The 21,877-nt window shown below is 40.5% G+C and overlaps 1 protein-coding gene across 9 annotated transcripts in view; it reads left to right on the forward strand.

The window, feature by feature from the left end:
• The window catches only part of ERC1 (ELKS/RAB6-interacting/CAST family member 1), a 518,184-nt gene that overhangs the window by 97,685 nt on the left and 398,622 nt on the right, over positions 1-21,877 (forward strand). For all 9 annotated transcript variants that reach the window (XM_055141299.1, XM_055141303.1, XM_055141300.1 and 6 more), the window contains exon 3: positions 16,802-17,218. In XM_055141299.1, the coding sequence (XP_054997274.1) occupies positions 16,802-17,218 (417 nt within the window). The remainder of the gene's footprint in view (positions 1-16,801; positions 17,219-21,877) is intronic.

The raw sequence follows: 21,877 nt of genomic DNA on the forward strand, positions 1-21,877 counted from the left end.
AGAACTCAGGACCCCCACGTACAAAACATGCATTTGGTCCACTAACCTATTTTTCTGCCCCTGTTAGACATTTTTATAGCTTTTTATTACTATAAAGTAATAAATACATGGAGCAAAACATTATAAAAATATGTGATTGTATGTAGGAAAAAATAACTTCTGTATGTATTTCCATTTGTCAGACATCCAATTGGGATTATACTTACGTGCCTATGTGTATAGACATACACACTTTACACTTTGAAAATTTAATGCGAATGAGCCTTTCTGTCAGTAGATATTCTTCAAAAACATTATTTTAAATGACTTTGTCTAATTGGCATACTTCTAGCCACTTTTATAGTAAACATTTAAGACATGCAATTTTAAAAATATGTAATACAATATAGTAATTTATTCTCACATTTCTAATTATTTTCCTATGTTGCTGGACAGTTGGTAAAGTAAGGTAAATAAAATTTTTATATGTATTTTTTAGCTGCAAACAGTATTTTTAAAGTGTTTAGCAATGAATGTATTACTTTGTAATGAGAAATTGTTCTAAAATGGCTCTACAAGTTACTGTATCAGCTATCCTATATTTGAAAGTAACATTGTAACATTGTAGCAACAAAGTAACATTGTTTAATTCTACTTCCTCAGACTGACACTTTGTGCTTCTCAATGAGGTGAATATATTTATTGACACATTTTTGGGGAGTAGTGGGGAGAGATATTAGACCATTCGCTGTCAGTGAATTAGAATGCCCCTCTTAACATTCTTAAAAATCTTTTGTTGTGGGGCCAGAGAGTAGTATAGCGAGAAAAGCACTTATCTTGCATGTAGTCCACTAAAGTTTAATCTTTGCCAACCTATATCTTCTTTGAGTACTTCCAGGAATAATCCCTGAGCATTGCTGGGTGTGGCTCAACAAACCAAACCATAATTTCCATATATGAAAGATACCATGTTGAGTGAAGTAAGCCAGAACTTAAGCCAAACACAGGATGATTTCATGTATCTGTGATGTATAGAATAACTGGTTCAGGGAATGCACTATTTTCAAAGGGAAGAGAGGATGCTTAGATTATCCTTTATCCCAGAGTATAGGGAGGAAGACAAAGAAGGAAAGAAATCAAAGCAGGAAGGAAGATGAAAAAGAGAAGAAAGTAACAGGGAACGATGGTCAGGGTCCCTGTGTATACTGGTTATGTGGGAAGTGGTAAGAGTTATGTATCCAAAGCACAGATTTCACGGTACTCAAAACATGAGACCAAGCTACAACCACCAAAGTTTATAATATGCCTGTTAGGGTGTGGGGGCGGGTCAGGGGTGGGGTGAGGTAGGAGTCAGAAGAGAATATGGAACATTGGTGGAAGGACTTGTCACTGGTGATGGGATTGGTGCTGGAACAGTCTATGTCTAAAACACAGCTATTTATAAATTTGTAAATCATGGTTCTTCATATAAACCCCCACTTCCCAAAAAACCTATTTTGGCTGAAGAACTTCACCTGTTTTTATGATTTTTATACATTTTATTTTCATAAAGTAGTTCACAATTTTTTTTTAACGATGAACCTCGCCTGTTTTATGGGCTAAAAAAATATTGTTTTCATTTGCATGGTTAGTTTAAATTCTCATGTTTTTTAGTATATGTGCTGCCGAAGTGAGAACAAATTTTCACGTTTATATAAAATCTGAGGTTATCATAGTGGTTTGAGGGAGGGCTCAAAGGGTCCTATGTACTGTGATGGAGGCATGTTGATACCTTGATGGCATTCATGTATTGTAACATTATACCCTAATACATAAGTATTTATATAGGAGAGCCTGGTAAACTACCAAGATTATCTTGCCTGCACGGCAGAGCCTGGCAAGCTACCCGTGGTGTATTCGATATGCCAAAAACAGTAACAACAAGTCTCAAAATGGAAACGTCACTGGTGCCCTCTTGAGCAAATCGATGACAACGGGATGACAGTGATACCGTGATTTATCATTTACGTATTATCTGTGGATTCTGTTTGGTTATTGTTAATTTTTCTTGAGCACATCTTACTGTTTCTTTAATGTGTAATATATGGTGAAGATAGTTCGTTCATGTTTATCGCAAATAACATTTAGTTTTGTCATTTGTCCTTTAATTTTATTTTTATTTTTTTGCTTTTTGGGTCACACCCAGTGATACACAGGGGTTCCTCCTGGCTCTGCACTCAGGAATTACTTCTGGTGGTGCTGGGGGACCATATGGTATGCTGGGAATTGAACCCGGTCGGCCATGTGCAAGGCAAATGCCCTACCCGCTGTGCTGTCACTCCAGCTTCATGTCCCTTAAGTTTTATTATTTTATTTTATTTGTATGAATTCTACAGTCTAAACTAAATGTGTCACATTTCTTCGTAGCTCTGTACATTTTTTTTTAAGAAGGCCCTCCTCTTAGCATTTTTAAATATATCTAGCACAGCAGGGAGGGTGCCTGCCTTGCACGTGGCCAATCTGGGTTCGATTCCTCTCTCCCTCTCGGAGAGCCCGGCAAGCTACCGAGAGTATCCCTTCCTCACGGCAGAGCCTGGCAAGCTACCTGTGGCGTATTCGTTATGCCAAAAACAGTAACAATAAGTCTCACAATGGAGACATTACTGGTGCCCGCTTGAGCAAATTGATGAACAATGGGAAGACAGTGCTACAGTGCTACATGTATTCTTTGTATTTTCTATTTGAAGTTTATCCTTAGTTTTTTAATATTCCTGGAGTTTATTTTATATAAGGTTATAGTTATATAACCATTTATCTGTTTATTTTTACTGTATTTAGTTTCTTTTTGATGTCAAGGATTGAGCCCAGGGATTTGGTAGGGGGGAGGGAGAGTGGAGAGAGAGGGGGAGAGGGAGGGAGAGGGAAGGGGGGGGAGAGAGAGAGAGAGAGAGAGAGAGAGAGAGAGAGAGAGAGAGAGAGAGAGATGCTTTTCCCTCTCTTTTTTTTGGTGTGTGGGTTGGTTTTGGTTTTTTGACCACACCATATCCAGGTGAGCTCTTGGGACTACTCCCAGCTCAGTGCTCTGGCAGTACTTTTGGTGGTGGGGTCTCCTGCATGCAGGGCATGCTCTTTAACCTGCTGAGCTAGCTATCTAGCTCTCTATATTTATTTTGAATGTTTCCCAAGTATTTGAGAAGCTTTCTAAACACTTTATGATGAATGATCCATTCCTTTCTTTTGGGTTTGTGGCTTTTTTTTCTTGTTACATGCTTATTTGTGCTGGAGCGATAGCACAGTGGTAGGGCGTTTGCCTTGCACTCTGCCGACCCGGGTTCAATTTCTTCGCCCCTCTCGGAAAGCCCGGCAAGGTACTGAGAGTATCTCGCCCACATGGCAGAGCCTGGCAAGCTACCCGTGGTGTATTCCATATGCCAAAAACAGTAAAAACAAGTTTCAAAATGGAGACGTTACTGGTGCCCGCTCGAGCAAATCGGTGAGCAACGGGATGACAGTGACAGTAGACAGCGATATGTACTTATTTAACAAGTTTTTGCTCTATTGATCGGTCATTAGTAAGTTATAGTACTATTTTGATTCAGTTATTTTGGATTTACAATTTGTCTTAATGACTGGTTGGGTATCGAGGAAAGCTTTTTTTTTTTTTTCCTATAGTGCCACCCTGACTCAATAAAACTACTTCCAAAGTTTCATGATTGGGTTTCAGTCATACAATATTCCAACACCTGTCCCTTCACCAGTGTACATTTCTCACCACCAGTATCCCCAGGTTCCCAACCCCCCACCCCCAGCCTGCCTCTGTGGCAGAAACTTTTCCTCCTTTCCTCCCTCCTTCCTTCTGTATTTCTGTCTCTGTCTCTTTCCTTTTGGGTATTATGGTTTGCAATACAGTACTGAAAGGTTATCATGGATATTCCTTTACCTCCTTTCAGCACTCACGTCTAACTATTTTTGTCATAGTATCTGTTCTCTGTCCTTACTGGCGCCCCCCCCCCCCCCCACACACACACTCACACGCTCATGGAACTTCCAACCATGAACCTCGTTTCTACTTAGGTATTAGTCTCATACTGTGCTTTTTCATATCCCACAAATGATTCATTCTATGTCTTTCCCCCTTTCACTGACTCATTTGAAGAAAGTTCTTAATGTTTTTAGTTTATATTCATATATGTATTGTCTTTAGGTTATACTTGGTGATGCTCATGTACTTAGTCCTTGCTCTGTGCTTAGGGATGGCTCCTAGCAGTGCATCAGTAACCCTGTGCGGTGCAGGGGATTCAGCTGGGGTTGCCTGCCTGCAAGGCAAGTAAGTGCCTTATTCCCCGTGTTCTCTCTCTGGCTGTTTACTTTCGTTTTGCCATCCTGGGCTCTGTTCTTAAATGCTCCCAGGTATTCTTACTCTGTCTTTTCTCGCTGGCTGCTCAGTTTCAGCTTAAAAGTTTCTTTTTCAAAGGGAATTTCCTTACCTATTGTATTTCAGAGTAGGGCAGCCTGCTTTTAGTCTGCCATATTAATTCTGTTTCTTCAGTAAAGTTAATCACCATCAGTAAATAACATGCTTGCCACTTTGTTGACTGTTTCTCCAGGAATATTAACTCCTTGAAGGGGATCTTGTTTTCCTTGCTAATTGCTGTATCGCTAGCACCTGATTTGTACTGGGCTGTGAGATGTTTTTTTTTTTTTTGCTTACTGAATAAATTATGAGTGCACTTTAGAACCATTTTTATCAATCACCCACAATAGCATTGTGTTCAACCAATTGATTACTTAGAAAAATAATTGAAAAATTACAGTTCTCTATTGATTAAAAATTTATTGCCTTTTCCATCAAGGTTTTTAAGTATTCTTTAGTTAAGAAGGTAAATTGCTTGTCAAGATGACTACTTTGTAATGCATTTGTATATGCTACTTTGAATTTTTTCTTTCTTTTTTAATTTTAATTTTTGACAGGGTTTTTGGTTTGTTTCGAGGCCACATTTGGCAATTATCAGGGATCACTCCTAGAGAGGCTGGGTACCATATGAGGTGCTGGGCATTGAACCCCAGTCGTCTATGTGCAAGGCAAGTGTCCACATGCTGTACTATGGCCCTGCCCATTTTTAAATTAAAAAATAGTAATAGTCTCAGACAGAAAAGTCCACAAGCAAAAACCTTCTACATAACCACAGCAAATTAGATTCAGGAAGCTAACATTTATAAGGTATTATTGTGTCATCTTCAGACCCTACTCAAATTTTATCAGTAGCCAAATAATGACCTTTATAGAAAAATGATTTTAGTTATAGAAAAATGTTCTCAGTTCCAGGTTGCATGTGTCTTACCTTTTAAAATGTGGGGCAGTTATAAATGGATGAACATGGAGCATATCATGCTGAGTGAAATGAGTCAAAAGGAGAGGGACAGATAGAGAATGACTGCATTCATTTGTATTATATAGAAAGTTATGTAGTAGAACGCTAATATTCTTGGCCAGGGAAAACAGAGCCTAGGAGGACTGGTCATTGGTTGGGACTAACGACAAATCTGTGTGGGGCTGAGAGTAGGTAAGATAGGGACGAGACTGCTATGACATTAATAACTGGGAATGATCATGCTGGAAAAGATCTGAGTGTTAAAAGTAGGTAAAGGGATTTTTTTTTCTTTTTGGGTCACACCTGGCGATGCACAGGGGTTACTCCTGGTTCTGCACTCAGGAATTACTCCTGGTTGTGCTCAGGGGACCATATGGGATGTTGGGGATCGAACCTGGGTTGGCTCTATCTAATAGCCTTGTTCTCCCTCTTGGAGAACCTGACAAGCTACCAAGAATCTATTGCCCGCACGGGAGAGCCTTGCAAGCTCCCCATGGCGTATTCATATCCCAAATACAGTAAAAGATATATACATACCTGTTGGAGAACCTGGTAAGCTGCCAAGAGTATCCCACCCACATGGCAGAGCCTAGCAGGCTACCCATGGCGTATTCGATATGCCAAAAATAGGTCTCATTCCCCTGACTCTGAAAGAGCCTCCAATCGTTGGGAAAGACGAGTAAGGAAAGGCTGCTAAAGTCTCAGGGCTGAGTGTAATAGAGACGTTACTTGTGCCCGTTCGAGTAAATCGACGAACAACAGGGTGACAGTGACAGTGACATTCAGTTTGAACTCGTCTCATGTTTGCTTCTGTTTTATTTAGATGGTTCATTATTACCGATGATAGGTGGCATTCTTGTCTTTGAGACTTGTTCAGCAGCACAGGATTTGGATTGTTCCCTGTTTACTAATGATGCTTGACCCCCTCCCCCATTGATCACTTGATTTAAATTCATGTCTGTCAGACTTCTTTATTCTGCTATTACTCTTTCACTTTTAGTTAATATTTTGTAAAGTATAGTATAGTATAAAGACTCGAATAGTCTTGTTTGGGAAGAGAATATATTTTTTTAAATTTTTGGGTCACACCCAGTGATGCTCAGGGGGTTTACTCCTGGCTCTGCACTCAGGAATTACTCCTGGTGGTGCTTGGGGGACCATATGGGATGTCGGGGATCGAACCTGGGTTGGCTGCGTGCAAGGCAGACACCCTACCTGCTGTACTATCGCTCCAGCCCCTGGGAGGAGAAGATATTTCTTTTAACTTCTTCTTTGGCTTCTACTCAAGATCTGTTGAACAATAAAATTAAACATCAGATTAAGTGAAGAAAAATAAAATTTAATTATTTAAGGGGTATGTACATAAATGTGTGTGCCAACATCACTGGGTCAAAATGTGTGTTTCTATGCTGAGTTACGGAATGGCTGAGAGCCTGGGGCTTTGAGGAGAGAGGAAGGGGACTCACATGATAAGTGGGTGACTCATGTTATGAAGACCAGATGCTCTATAATGAGCTCTTAGTCCTGCCATATGGGGCTTCTTTGATAGAAAGGTCATTTTTGGTAAAACTGTAATTCTGAGTAATATTCCCAGTTTTCCACTTTGAATAATTAAAGGATTAATAAGTTTCTGATGAGCCTGCAGGGTGTAGATTTTTTTGAAATAAACCACACGCTCCAGGAACATGTTTTGGGTTGTCCTGTTCTGAATACCTCAGGCAGTTCTGTCCTTCACTACATAAATATTCCACTCCTCATCAAATTATCAGCTTAATTATATCTTTAAGAAGTGTTCTGGGTTCAGTTTTCTATATGTGATTGTGTATGTTTTCCCTCCCCAGGTCAAAGGGTTCAGTCCTGTAAGACCTGCCCATCCACAGCTCCTTCTTCCCTACTCCCCGGCCCCCATGCACCTCCACACACTTCAGACACCATGCACAAGCCCAGGTTGTTACCTGTATTTACATCAATTGGCCATAAAGATTATATATGAAAATGGTTCCCATGACTCCTTTTGGGGGTCTGCTTAATTTTAATTTTTTTTTCTTTTTGGGTCACATCCAGCGATGCTTAGGGGTCACTCCTGGCTCTGCACTCAGGAATTACCCCTGGCCGTGCTTAGGAGACCATATAGGATTCTGGGAATCGAACCCGGGTCAGCTGCGTGCAAGGCAAACGCCCTACCTGCTGTGCTATCACTCCAGCCCCAAGGAGGTCTGCTTAATTTGCTACAGTGACTCGTAGACATTTGACTTACTAGATCCCTAATTTCTTTCTTTTTTTGGGTCACCCTGGCGATGCACAGGGGTTACTCTTCGCTCATGCTCTCAGGGGACCATTTGGGATGCTGGGAATCAACTCTGGGTTGGCCGTGTGCAAGGCAAATGCCCTGCCCGATGTACTACCACTCCAGCCCCAGATCCCTGATTTCTTGTAAGAGTGCATCTCAAGAACAGCCAGGTAAAAGCGATACAGAGGACGCGGTGTGCAGAAGGGGCACACAACTGTCTCCTCCCCAGCCACTCTGCTTCCCAGCACCTCTGCTTGCTCACTCCCCATCTTCATCCTTTCGAGTTTTGATGGAGGCTTCATTACCAAGGTGTGATTGACTAAGAAGACATTGACTTCTGGTGATTTCCTTAACTTCCAATCCCGCTTTTCTTCTCTAATGGTGAGGTGGGTGGTGAATGGGACTGAACGTTTCAGTTTTTCTAATCACAGGGCTGGTTCTCCTCCACCCTTAGGTGCTTCCAACATCATCTCAACAGAAGATACCTTATGGCTCTCCTTACTTAGGGAATTCTTAGGTGCTAGTTCTGTGTCAGAAGTTGGAGGAAAACCAACTTAATTTCTTCCTTAAATGACTGAAATAATTATATGGACTTGTGGATTCGAATTCGTATTCCCTTCCCCTGCCCTGCCCCCCGTAGTTTTTATGTTACCATAATTACTTATTTTGATGCTTAGTTTGCCCCAGAATTGGCCAATTGGAAGCCATTCAAGCCTGTTCCTGTTTATTTGACCTGTTCTGTTACACTTTAAGCGTTCTTCTTTGACATAGTAAGACGTTCCAGATTCACCATGTACTTCACATACCTCAGCCTGGAAACTGTCCTTTCTTTTAAAGTAATTGGGTCTTTCACTGAAAAACATTTAGGAGCTAAAATAAGAACTTCAGAAATGTTCACTGCTGTTGAGATTTTTTTCCCTGCCCACACTGAGCTGCCCAGAGTTAGAGCTGTGTACACATACACATTCGTACTTGACACACAAATACTTACAGTGTCTATATATTTAATCAGGAGTTGACATTGGTACTTTTAGTTCTAACAATCACAGGATCCAGGGCTGGAGAGATCGTACAGATAGGCCTTACACATGGCCTATCTGGTTTCGATCCCCTGCATCTCATAGGGTCCCTCAGTCCCCACCAGGAGTAATTCCTGAGTGCAGAGCCAGCAGTAACCCTTGAGCATTGCTGGGGATGGCTCAAAACCTAAACCAAATTGAACCAAAACAAAAAACAACAAAACACAGGATTCATTCTTCTTTTTTTCCCCCGTTCTTATTTATAGTTTCCTTTCCCCCCCAGTTAATTTGATTGCCTTTCACTTAAAAATTTTCATACATTTTGTCAGACTCTATGTGACAGTCTCGTATCACTGCTTATGGTCCTTCTTCTGAATGTGTCTGAATGTACCATCACAAACTGCAAAATTTGTGTTTTCAAAACCAAAAAATTTGTTTAAAATGGTCAACATGCTGAATTTTAAATATTATGCTGTGGTTTTAAAACTATTTTCCCCCAATATCTGTGTATGTTTTTTTCCCTTTTAATAGCAACCTATAATGAAAGAACCTAAGAATTTAAAACTGTTTAAAGAAAGGAAATATTTTCATTTATTAACTCACTTAACATATCATAAATGTTACTTCTTTTCTGACTTTTCTGCCTCTGGAGTGTTTTATTTTAATTGCTACATTTTTACTAGGGCGGTGCTATAGCACAGCAGGTAGGGCGTTTGCCTTGCACACAGCTGACCTGGGTTTGATTACTCCGTCCCTCTCGGAGAGCCCAGCAAGCTACCAAGAGTGTTGTACCCTCACGACAGAGCCTGGCAAACTACCCGTGGCGTATTTGATATGCCAAAAACAGTAACGACAAGTCTCACACTGGAGGTGTTACTGGTGCCCACTTGAGCAAATTGATGAACAACTCGATGACAGTGCTACAGTGCTACATTTTTACCTGTCATCATCATCATCATCATTGGTCATCGATTTTCTTGAGTGGTCTCAGTAATGTCTCCATTCGTGCTAGCCCTGAGATTTTAGAAGTCTCTGCTCTTCCTTCCCAACAGTGCTCTTTCATGGTCAGGGGGAGGAGACCCATCATTGTTACTGGTTTTGGTATATGAATAAACCACTGGGAGTTTGCCAGGCTCTCCCAGTAGGCATATGCATACATATAAATATATGCTATTAAGTGGCAAAGAACCTATAGCTATCATTTTTGCTTCTGTGCCAAACTGGTTGTCCCTCCTTAACATTACACAGTTTAGAAACATCACTGTCTACCTCAATAACATTCAAAACTTTAGAATTTATTCTTTCTCTTGTCAAAATAAAAGCCAAATGTAGCCCAGTCTTGAAAATTTCCTGTGCAAACAAACCAGTCTAGTAATACAAAATTTAGTTTAGCTTATTTTGCAAGATTAATTTGACCTGGGCCATGTCTTGTTTATGCCTCTAGAAATCATAAGCAAATTTTTGCAGGGCTTGTTGAGATTGATAGAAGGTAACCATTTAAAATTCTAATATTATAGTCAATCACTATGAGGCTTAAACTGCTTTCTTCCTACATAAGATATCTTATAGCAATATACCCCTGAGCCTCATTCCTTGTTTTGGTGTGAATGTTCCTAGCGGTAGGGCATTTGCCTTCACGAGGCCGACCCGGGTTCGATTCCTCTGCCCCTCGTAGAGAGCCCGGAAAGCTACTGAGAGTATCTCGCCCGCATGGCAGAGCCTGGGAAGCTATCTGTGGCGTATTAGACATGCCAAAAACAGTAACAACAAGTCTCACAGTGGAGACATTACTGGTGCCCGCTTGAGCAAATCGATGAGCAACAGGATAATAGTGATAGTGACAGTTCCTACTGTATAAGCTCTTTCTGAAATGTGCATGATAAACTTTTTCTAATTCTACTTTGGCAATTCACTGGTTTTATTGGCTATTTCTGAACCGGTGACATCCTTAACTACAGCTCTTCATCCAGTCAATTGTATGTTTAATCTTATCAAAAGGTTCTTCGACCTTTTATTTAATGACCAAGACTGCCATTCAAGTGAAATGGCACATTCCTTGTGTAAGGCCCTGTGTTGGATTTCTGGCACTGCGTTTCCTCTTCTGGCCCTCAATGTCAGCACTACCAGTAGCGATCACACAACAATAAAAATAATAATAAAATAATGGAAACCTATATTATACGTTTACCTCAAGTCTGATGTGAACACGTTAGTCTTTCACAGTCCTTGGTAAAACATCATTATTTTCCTTTTTAATGAATTCCCTTAGGGATTTATAGACACAGATGAAGGTTTATAAAAAATAAAAAATAAACTAAAAAAAAAATCATTTGAGCTGGAGAAATACCGGAGTACAGGGGGCAAAGTGCTCACCTTTAAATAAAGGGGCCTGGAGAGTGTAGATGCTATGCATGCTAGAGTCCAGGTTCATTATCCAGGCATTGCCTAGAGTCACACCCCCAAATGCCAAATGGAGTAACTCCTAAATACTACTAGGGGTGGCCTCAAAGCGAACCGGAACAACAATGGCAGCAATAAAATTCTTAACTCAGCTATAGGTTAGTGTTTATTGGTATTATTTGTTATCTTTGTCTTTGAGATAAAGGTTAATTGTACTTGAGACAGTATCTTTACTATCAGTGAAGTACCATAGCCTTATAGTAATTGAGTTTTTGTTTATTTAATATTGCAACTGCATGAACAATAAAGTTAACTTTACAGAATGTTCATTTTTTATGAATTGTAAAGTTGGTTGATATATTTCAGGTTACTCTTAATTTTCTTTCTTTCTTTCTTTCTCTTTTTTTTCTTTTGCTTTTTGGGTCACACCCGGCGATGCACAGGGGTTACTCCTGGTTGTACACTCAGGAATTACTCCTGGCGGTGCTCAGGGGACCATATGGGATGCTGGGATTCGAACCCGGGTTGGCCGTGTGCAAGGCAAACGCCCTACCCGCTGTGCTATTGCTCCCAGCCCCTTAATTTTCTTTTTGATTTACTAAATGGGAGAGAAAGCTTATGGATCATAAAAAATAAAGTCTCACCAGTTCCAGTCCCTCCTTCCTTTTTTTTTTCTTTTTTGGTCACACCTGGCAATACTTAGGGGTCACTCCTGGCTCTGCACTCAGGAATTACTCCTGGCGGTGCTTGGGGGACCATATAGGATGCTGGCAATCGAACCTGGGTTGGCCGTGTGCAAGGCAAACACCCTGCCTGATGTGCTATCGCTCCAGCCCCCCCCCCTTTTTAAAAAAAAAAATACACGGGATATCTCAGTACAGGGTTAAAGAAGGTTTCTGGCAGAATTTGAAAGTGAAATAAACATAGTATTAGAAAATGAAATTCATAAGTTTTTTTTCTAATAATTTTTCTACTTTTCTATTTTGGAAACTTCACAGTAAACATGAAAAAAAATTTTTTTTGAGGTTGGGTGTCACACAAGACACTGATCAGGGCTTATTCCTGGCTCTGAGCTCAGGGTCCATGCCTCGTATGGTTCAGGGGACCGATGGGGTGCTGGGGATTGAGCCTGGGTTGGCTGAGTGCAAAGCAAGCACCCTACCCACGGTGCTACCTCTCAGACCCGGAGAGTAAAATAATTTTTAAAAGCCTTACCAACCTAATTGGAATAGTAGTGCTAGAGACATTATTATTTATATTTTTATTCTGAGCACTGTGATGCACAGTACTGTTCCTGGTGGGGCGTTGTAAGAACAGCCTTCGATCACTGTACCCTCTACCAGAGCCCTCTCAGCCACCACTGTTCCAGTTCCCCCACCCCCACTTCCCAGCACAGGTCTTTCCACCAGTTCTCAGCTCCTATCGATTTTGGGCAGTTGTTAGTTCCTTGCTGTCTACGTGTGAGAGGGATCACTTTGTCTGTCCCTCTCCTCGCTGCCTTCACTTAGCACCATACTCTCCGTTTCCATCCGTGTAGTGGCAAATTGCATGAAACTGTCTTCTTACACTTTAGTATAGTATTAAATATTAGAATTCAGTAATATAAAAATCTAGAAGCATAAAAAGAATACTTAATATATAATTAAACAAAAATTCAATAGCATAAAAGAATACTTAATATTCTTTAATGTTCTTTTTATGCAATGGAATTTTTATGTTTAATTATATACTTTTCATATCATCGTTGAGTCTGGTCCTCTTTATGATCTTTTTTTGGTTTTTGTATGTTTTTTTTGTGAGGGAGGCCACACCTGGCAGTGCTCAGGACCTACTATTGTCTCTGTATTCAGGGATTACTCATGGTGGTCTCTAGGGACTACATGAGGTACTGGGGATCAAACCTGGGGTCAACTATGTGCAAGGCAAGTGCCCTACCAGCTGTACTATTGCCTTGGCCTTTTTTTGTGATAATAATCCCAATACTAATAAGTTTAGTCTTTAATTGCCCTCTGGTACAGCTGAAAATTCTCAGAGACATGCAGCTTAAAACTTGATGGCACAGATGTCCTCATACTTATGTTCTAATATGCTGAGACACAGATGTCTTAAATGGGACAAAGGTTTCACAGAATCTAGCAGATTTTGTGTCCCAGACACTGGCTGTCTCTTTAATGTACTGTGAAAGATCCTTTTAACAACAAATTTAGAATTACAGTCTTAGTGTCAACTCAGTACTTTTAAATGTTAGCATTTATTTGCAGCAAGATTTTTAATGACACACCAGTCAGCAAATAATAAAACAGATTGTGTTTTAAAAAGACCTAACTTGGGCTAGGGAGATAGTTCAAGGAGTGCAGAAGGACCCCTGGAGTCTGATCCCTGACACTGCATGGCCTCCTGATCCTTAGTACCACATGCCTCCTTGAGGATTGCCTCAGTGGTCCATGGCACCAGCACCATGAGGCACAAGCATCAAATCCTTTAGACTTGAGACTCGCAGGGAATGTTTCCCTAGCCCCTCGGGGAGGCCCCTCCCCCCAAATAAAAGGCCTAATTGTATCTTCCTTTTTCTTTTGTTGCGGGACCACACCCCATGGTACTCAGGGGACCTTGTGGTGGTAGGAGCAATCTCAGGGCCTCTTTTGCCATTTGAGTGACAGCCCGGCCTGTCTATCTACCTTCTTTTGTGTTTTCAAATTGTGTGCTTCTGAATTGCTGCTGGGGTTCTTCTGACGGAATATTTAAGATAAATGTGAGCAGTTTTATAGTCTCTGATGGTGGGTCAATACCATCTGTTGCTTAACAGCACTTTGGTCCGTGACAGACTGCATATATGACAGCGGTCCCAATAGACTATAGAATGTAGCCTAGGTGTGTAATGGGCTCTATTTGTGTCTTTGTGTAATTTCATTCTTTGATGGTCGCACAACAGTGAAGTTGCCTAGCAACATATTTCTCAGACCATATTCCTGTCAACAAGGTGTACGTGTGTACAACTAGAGTTGCCTTCATTTTCACAGGTCAGCTGATAGTAAAGAACATGAGAACTGAATTTGGAAGATTCGGTCTGGAAGGAAATGACTTCTGAATGGGGGTGCTGACTCAAAGGGAAAGCAAGCTTTTATTTCACCAACAGAATTGGCTTATTGGAAAACTGTCAAATAGGCAGTTTGGAAAGTGTTGCTGCATGCAAAAACACATAAGAACCTCGCCAGACTAGTACTCACTTATGTAGCTTTTAGAGGGATTGTTACTGGATGGAAAGGAACTCTTTTTTTTTTTTTTTTTTGCTTTTTGGGTCACACCTGGCAATGCACAGGGGTTACTCCTGGCTCTGCATTCAGGAATTACCCCTGGCCGTGCTCAGGGGACCATATGGGATGCTGGGATTTGAACCCGTGTTGGCCGCGTGCAAGGCAGACGCCCTACCCGCTGTGCTATCTCTCCAGCCTCCAGAAAAGGAACTCTTTTTCAGAGTTTTAAATAATGAATTTTAAAAAAATTGTGAATTTTAAAATTTGAAGTAAATTTAAAATGACAATAATAATAATAACAACAAAAGGGCTGAGTAGTAGCTCAGCAATAGAGTGCTTGCTTTGCATGAGTAAAGCTCTGGGCTTGCTTCCTGGGACTACACATACAGAAATAGTTATTAATTAAAATAAAATAAAAACAGAAAGAACCCTTTATAAAGTCAGTCCCAGACCAGTCAACTTAGAACTGCTGGGTACAGATCTAAATTTTTGAACTTCTTACATTTGTCCCAGGTTATTCTCATAGGTGATTACTAGTTTAAGGACATCTTAAATATGTGAAACTTGGATCACTGCTGAACTTGGAACATGGAACAAAGGGTGCAAGTTGGTGGATATCTACTGACAAAGCTGTGAGTTAGTTGTTGAGTACTTTATACATATATATATATATATATCTCCAGTCACTAGCATTTTATAGAGAATCACTTGGGAGTGAATCTTTAACCCTGGAAGACCCAGTGATTTGCTTAAAGTAGCTCCTTGGCTGCTCACTTATTCCAGGAGAAGTGATTTGATTAAAACTAAGTAGAACTTGGCAAGTGAAGCTAGCCATCTGGGTTTTGACTTTTCCATGTATCTTTTCATAGAATAATGCCCCCTGCATACCAGTGAATCTCTCAATCCCCCCTTTTTTTTCTTTTTGGGTCACACCCAGCGATGCACAGGGATTACTCCTGACTCTCTACTCAGGAATTACTCCTGGTGGTGCTCAGAGGACCATTTGGGGTGCTGGAATTGAACCCAGGTTGGCTGCGTGCAAGGCAAATGCCCTCCTCACTGTGCTATTGCTCCAGCCCCCTCAATCACTTTTTTTTTGTTTGCTGATAAAATTTATTAGGTAATATTTCTGTCACTGTCACTGTCATCCTGTTGCTCATCGATTTGCTTGAGCGGGCACCAGTAATGTCTCCATTATTAGACTTGTTGTTACTGCTTTTGGCATATCAAATATGCCACGGATAGCTTGCCAGGCTCTGCCGTGTGGGCGGGATACTCTTGGTAGCTTGCTGGGTTCTCTGAGAGGGACAGAGGAATCGAACCCGGATTGGCCGTGTACAAGGTCAACGCCTTACCTATGTGCTATCGCTCCAGTCCATAGTTAATAATGATAGCACAGTGAGTAGGGCATTTGCTTGCACACAGCCAATCTGGGTTTGATTCCTCCGCCCCTCTCGGAGAGCCCAGCAAGCTCCCGAGAGTATCCCGCCTGCACGCAGACAGAGCCTGGCAAGCTACCCGTGGTGTATTCGATATGCCAAAAACAGTAACAAGAAGTCTCACAATGGAGACCTTACAGGTGCCCGCTTGAGCGAATGGATGGACAATGGGACAACAGTGCTACAGTGCTATATAAATAAAAATTAAGAAGTTCTTACATTATTTAACTTTCACCAGTTCTGTGGGATAATTTTTCAAGATAATTTTTTAGTTTTTAAATTTTTATTTTTTAGAAAAGTTTATTTTTAAATTAGTTTATTATTATTTTTGGTTTGTCTTTATTTTTTTAAAATCACTGTGAGGTACAGTTATAGACTTACAAACTTTCGTGCTTACAAGTCAGTCATGCAGTGATCAGGTACCCATCCCTCCACCAGTGCCCATTCTCCACCACCAATGTTCTCAGTATCCCTCCCACCCCCTCCTCCTGCCCCCACCTCTGTGGCAGGTGCATTCCCTTTTACTCTCTCTCCCTTTGGGTGTTGTGATTTGCGATTCAGGCATTAAGTGGTCATCATGTTCGGTCTATAGACTACCTTCAGCACACATCTCCTATCCCGAGCGGGCTCTCCAAGCGTCCGTGGCTTGGTGGTCCCATCTCTATCTGAGCTGCCTTTCCCCAACACGTGAGGCTGGCTACCTATGCAACTGTTAGCAAAGATGAAGTCATGAAATTTGCTTATAAGTGGTTGGACATGGAGAGTAATATGCTAAGTACAATGAGCCAGAAAAGAGAGGGACAGACATAGAAGCACTGCACTCATTTGTGAAATATACAGTAACAGAATGGGAGATTAACACCCAAGGATGGTAGAGATAAGGACCAGGAGGACTGCTCCCTCAATCACTTTAAAGACAATGTAAAAGGATACTGTGAATCCTGATTTACCAAATGCAGAGTTCTATAAGCCCTATGTGCTGTTTCCAGCTCTCCTCCAACCTGCTGCGTTCTTTGGTGCTTGGGGAGGAAAGCTGATTGAAGATTTTCTTTTTCTGTTTCAATTACAGCACATGCAGATGACAATCCAGGCTCTCCAGGATGAGCTGCGGATCCAGCGGGACTTGAACCAGCTCTTTCAGCAGGATAGCAGCAGCAGGACTGGTGAGCCTTGTGTGGCGGAGCTGACAGAGGAAAACTTTCAGAGGCTCCATGCTGAGCACGAGCGGCAGGCCAAAGAATTGTTCCTGCTCCGAAAGACATTGGAGGAGATGGAGCTGCGCATCGAAACTCAGAAGCAAACCCTTAATGCTCGGGATGAATCCATTAAGAAGCTCCTGGAGATGTTGCAGAGCAAAGGGCTTTCTGCAAAGGCTACTGAGGAAGACCATGAGAGGACAAGACGGCTAGCAGAGGCAGAGATGCATGTCCACCACCTCGAGAGCCTCTTGGAGCAAAAAGAAAAAGAGAATAATATGTTGAGAGAGGTCAGTGACCATTTCTTAATCCTTTCTTTCCAACCTGCCTTCCTTCCCCCTCGTTCATCAGCATCTTTTCCTAGATAAATTCCTATGTTTTTTTGAACCAGAAAAAGAGAATTTCATGAGCAGTTCAGTGCTTCAAGGATTTGTGTGCTCTCATGTATGAAATGACATTTGCTGGTGCTGTGTAGCTTAATTTTGTTACAGAGCGGCAGACTTTTCTTGCTTTGTTATTTGTTCATAGAGATATATGCAAGAAAACCAGCACCACAGTAGGTAGCTATTGCTCAAGGTAAAAACATTAATAAGAGAGCAAACAGTTGCTTTCGAAAGTCAATACATATCAGTGTAGGTGTGCTCACAGTCCTTGGCAGCGGTAATGGACATTTGCTCTGTGGTTTCCATGGAAACTGTTGCCTTGTTATCAAGGATATGTGATAAAAATCGTTGGCTGCCAGGGAAGGCACACTGAGAAAGAACCTACAGGCCTGCTGTCACTTGTATTGGAGAGAGGAAACTCGGCTTTGAGCTGATCACTGTGACTATTGATAAATTTCTAGCATAAGTGCGGCTGAGACATTTTTACTTTTCCAAGCTAATTTCAAGGAGAAAAACATACAAGAAGAATTAATCTTAGATTGAATTAAGGAAAATGTATAGCTTTAATTATTTGTGGTCAGTTAATTGTATTCACATATTTGAAGGGAAAACCAAGTCTCAGAGCTGTGGTTAGTTTGAATAATTCCCTTTGTTTTTAGGGGGAGCGATTGGGCCACACCCCGTGAGCTCAGGTCTTATTCCTGGCTCTGCACTCAGGGATCCCTCCTGGTGTTGCTCAGGGAACCATATGTGGTACCAGGGATCAAGTTTGGGTTGGTCTCATGGCAAAACAAGTGCCATAACCCTTCTGCTGTTCCCTCTGCCCCTGAATAATTTCTTTTAAATTCAGATATGAGGAAGGAGGTTAAAAAAATGGAATATTCTGACAGCAGCAAAAATACCAATTTTTTAAGAATACTTCTAGCACTGTCTCACTGTAGCACTGTCATCCTGTTCATCGATTTGCTCGAGTGGGCACCAGTAACGCCTCCATTGTGAGACTTGTTACTACTGTTTTTGGCCTATAGAATATGCCTCGGGTAGCTTGCCAGGCTCTGCCCTGTGGGCGGGATACTCTCAGTAGTTTGCCGGGCTCCGCAAGAGGGACAGAGAAATCAAACCTGGGTCGGCCGTGTGCAAGGCGCCCTATCTGCTGTGCTGTCACTCCACACACACACACACACAAAACTCTGTCATAAATATATTTTAAGAGGTAACCTTAAAGGACTATAATTATAAATTTTGGTTTTAATTTCCAAGAATTGTGACTGCCCCCCACGAAGAGAAGATATTTGTAAGAATACTTCTAAACTATTTCTAATAGTTTGTGCCATAATTTTTCCTTTTGTTAAAAAGTCTGAATTTGGAGCAAAGACTTTTATTTTTTAAGGAGAAATTCAATGTTTTGTAAAAATGCAGTTTTTATGTGATAGGCAAAACGTGATTAAATTAGGTGCTTAAACTTCAGTTTGTTTAATTAAGCTTAATTTTGAAATACTTATATTTAAATAAAATTAAAAATGCAATTCTTCAGTCACCTCAGTCACATTTCAAATGCTTAGTAGACACTGATGTATCTGATAAGGCAACTATAAGATGACAGTATGTGCTATAGTAATTTTATCTTTTAATGGAAAGAAACAGAAGTATAGTTTTTTGAAACTGAGAGCAAGAAAAATTAACTGTTATCTTGGGCTTCTAATTTTCTTCTTTATTTTTTAGCTATTTAAGAGAAAAAATAATTACTTTAGATAACATATTTAGAATTTTTTTTCCTTTCTCTGTCTTCTATTTGCCTTCAGGATGGACTTGGCTCATATTTTAATTCTTTTGTGATCTTCCTTCTGCAGCTCTATACATATATACAAATGGGAGTCAGTCATATAGTAATATAGCATACTTTTACGTTTCTTTATTGTTCGTTTAATTTTTTTTCCATCAATATTTTCTTTTCTTTTTTTTTGGGGGGGAGGCATCTCTGCAGCTTGTTGATCTCTTCCGAGATTCATTTGTGAGTCTTCAGGGATTTTCTTAATCTTTGTATTGTCAGAATCTAGCAAATATACTGTGGGGTCTAAAGAAATATTAGGGTTTTTTTTTTTTTTCTTTTTGGGTCACACCTGGCGATGTACAGGGGTTACTCCTGGCTCTGCACTCAGGAATTACTCCTGGCGGTTCTCAGGGGACCATATGGGATGCTGGGATTCGAACCCGGGTCGGTCATGTGCAAGGCAAATGCCCTACCTGCTGTACTATCGCTCCAGCCCCAAGAAATATTAGTTTTATAACTTGAAATGTAGTCAAAGAAATTTAAATCTTGAGCTTACCAAATATATGTATATATAATATGTGTGTGTGTGTATATATATATATATATTCTTTAAAGTTCCTTTTTTTTCAGTAAATATGATGCATGATAAAATAGGATGAAGTTAAGAAACAAACTAAAATAAATCTTGCATATGAGTTATATGTAGAAATTATAAAATGCAGGATATAAATTTAGTTTTGTTTTTTTAATTAACATTTGTTTATATATAAATCTGTGTCACTTTATAAAAGGATAATATGCTGGCCAAAAGGAGTTTATTCTGGGAATGCCAGGATGGCTCAAGAGAGCTTATACAATTATAAGTTATAGTAAGTAGAAGGAAAAGAGAATTTGTATTTGGTATCTTAAAGACAATGGATAAAATATTATAGATATTATGATGAAAACTAACCTGAAGGAACTCAAAAGTAAGAATTGATTGATACTCTTACAGCAGAGTAAATGTATATTACAGGCACTTATAACAAATTTATAACCATTGTCAAGAATGCCAAGGAAGGAGAGTAGTGGAGAAGGGAAGCAGTCAGAGGTGGGAAGTAACCGGGGATGGGTGCCTCTGTGGTAGAGAGGAGAGGGGCCTGTGAGTGTCTCAACACTAGACCCCACACCACTGAGCCGAGGGACCCGAACTAGGATAGCGTGTCTGTCAGGAGGAACCTGCACGGGGCATGGTACTAGGGAAGGGAGCGTTGTGTGCCTGAAATTCCATCAAAAATCAGTGTCTAAATGGGAAATTCTCTCTCCCCCCTCCCTCCCTCCTTCCCTCTCTCTCCTCTCTTCTCTCTTTGTCTGTGTGTGTGTGTCTCTCGTCTCTGTCCTCTCTCCTCTCTCCTTTTTGGGTCACACCCTTGGTGATGCCTGGGGCTCACTCCTATATGTCTGTAACCATATATGGCGCTGGAGCACCTTACCACCTGTACTATCTCTTTGACCTCAAAGGAACTGTTATTTATCATTTTATATACATGTATATGTATATGTATATATATGTATATTATGGGGCTGGAGAGACAGCACAGCGGGTAAAGTGTTTGCCTTGCACGCGGCCGACCCAGGTTAGATGCCTCTGTCTCTCTCGGACAGCCCGGCAAGCTACCTAGAGTATCCCGCCCGCACGGCAGAGCCTGGCAAGCTACCCGTGGTGTATTCAATATGCCAAAAACAGTAACAAGTCTCACAATGGAGATGTTACTGATGCCTGCTCGAGCAAATCGATGAGCAACTGTCACTGTCATTAACATCCCATTGCTCATTGATTTGCTTGAGCGGGCACCAGTAACATCTCCATTGTGAGACTAGTTACTGTTTTTGGCATATCAAATACACCATGGGTAGCTTTTGAGGCTCTGCTGTGCAGGCAAGATACTCTCAGTAGCTTGCCGGGTTCTCCAAGACTGGTGGAGGAATCGAACCCAGGTTGGCTGTGTGCAAGGCAAACGCCCTACCACTGTGGTATTGCTCTAGCCCCAGTATTTAACATTGTTCTGAAAATGTTAGGTTGCTATTTACTTAAGAAAATGGGACAAATAATAAAGATTGAGCTAAGTTTTCATTGCAGTATAGATGGAGACATTAGTATAACAGTGTCACCTTTCCCAAAATATTTAAATTTAATGTAACCCCAATAGAAAAACTTGTGAAACATGCTTACATGGTATTATAATTTATAAGATCAATGCATGGACATTTGCATATTATATACTTATGTATGTATTTTAAAGCCAGTGATGTGAATACCATGTTTTATAAGTACCAAATCATCAGTCAGTGACACAGACTTAGAAACTAGACTTAGAAACCAGATGTAATATAGTTTGATCTAATTTTGATTGTTTTGGATAACAGTTATACAGCTGGAAAAGTTACCTAGTTACATCGAATTAAATTTCACATGAAAAAAACAGCTGCTTATAAAAAATAAAAAGAAAATTAAATAAAAAAAACTTGTAATCTTAATTGGTGTTGAATATGTCTTTTGTAATAAGCTGTGAGTCAGCACTGAACAAAAAGTAACTGATAGGAGAAAGTTATAAAAGCAGTTCAAAAAGAGATACAATTAAATTCTTGTTTAGATAAGTAGACAAAAATCTTGAAATTGGTTAAAAAATTAAAAATTCTAAATAAAAAAGCCTTGTGTCACTATATTTGGAGACATTTTCCCTGTTTCTTGTCAGCACCTCAAATGATGATCCCTCCCCTCCTCTCCTTCCCTCTCATCTCTATTTTGTATGAAA

Source organism: Sorex araneus, chromosome 6 (genome assembly GCF_027595985.1).
Source record: "Sorex araneus isolate mSorAra2 chromosome 6, mSorAra2.pri, whole genome shotgun sequence".
NCBI lineage: Eukaryota > Metazoa > Chordata > Mammalia > Eulipotyphla > Soricidae > Sorex > Sorex araneus.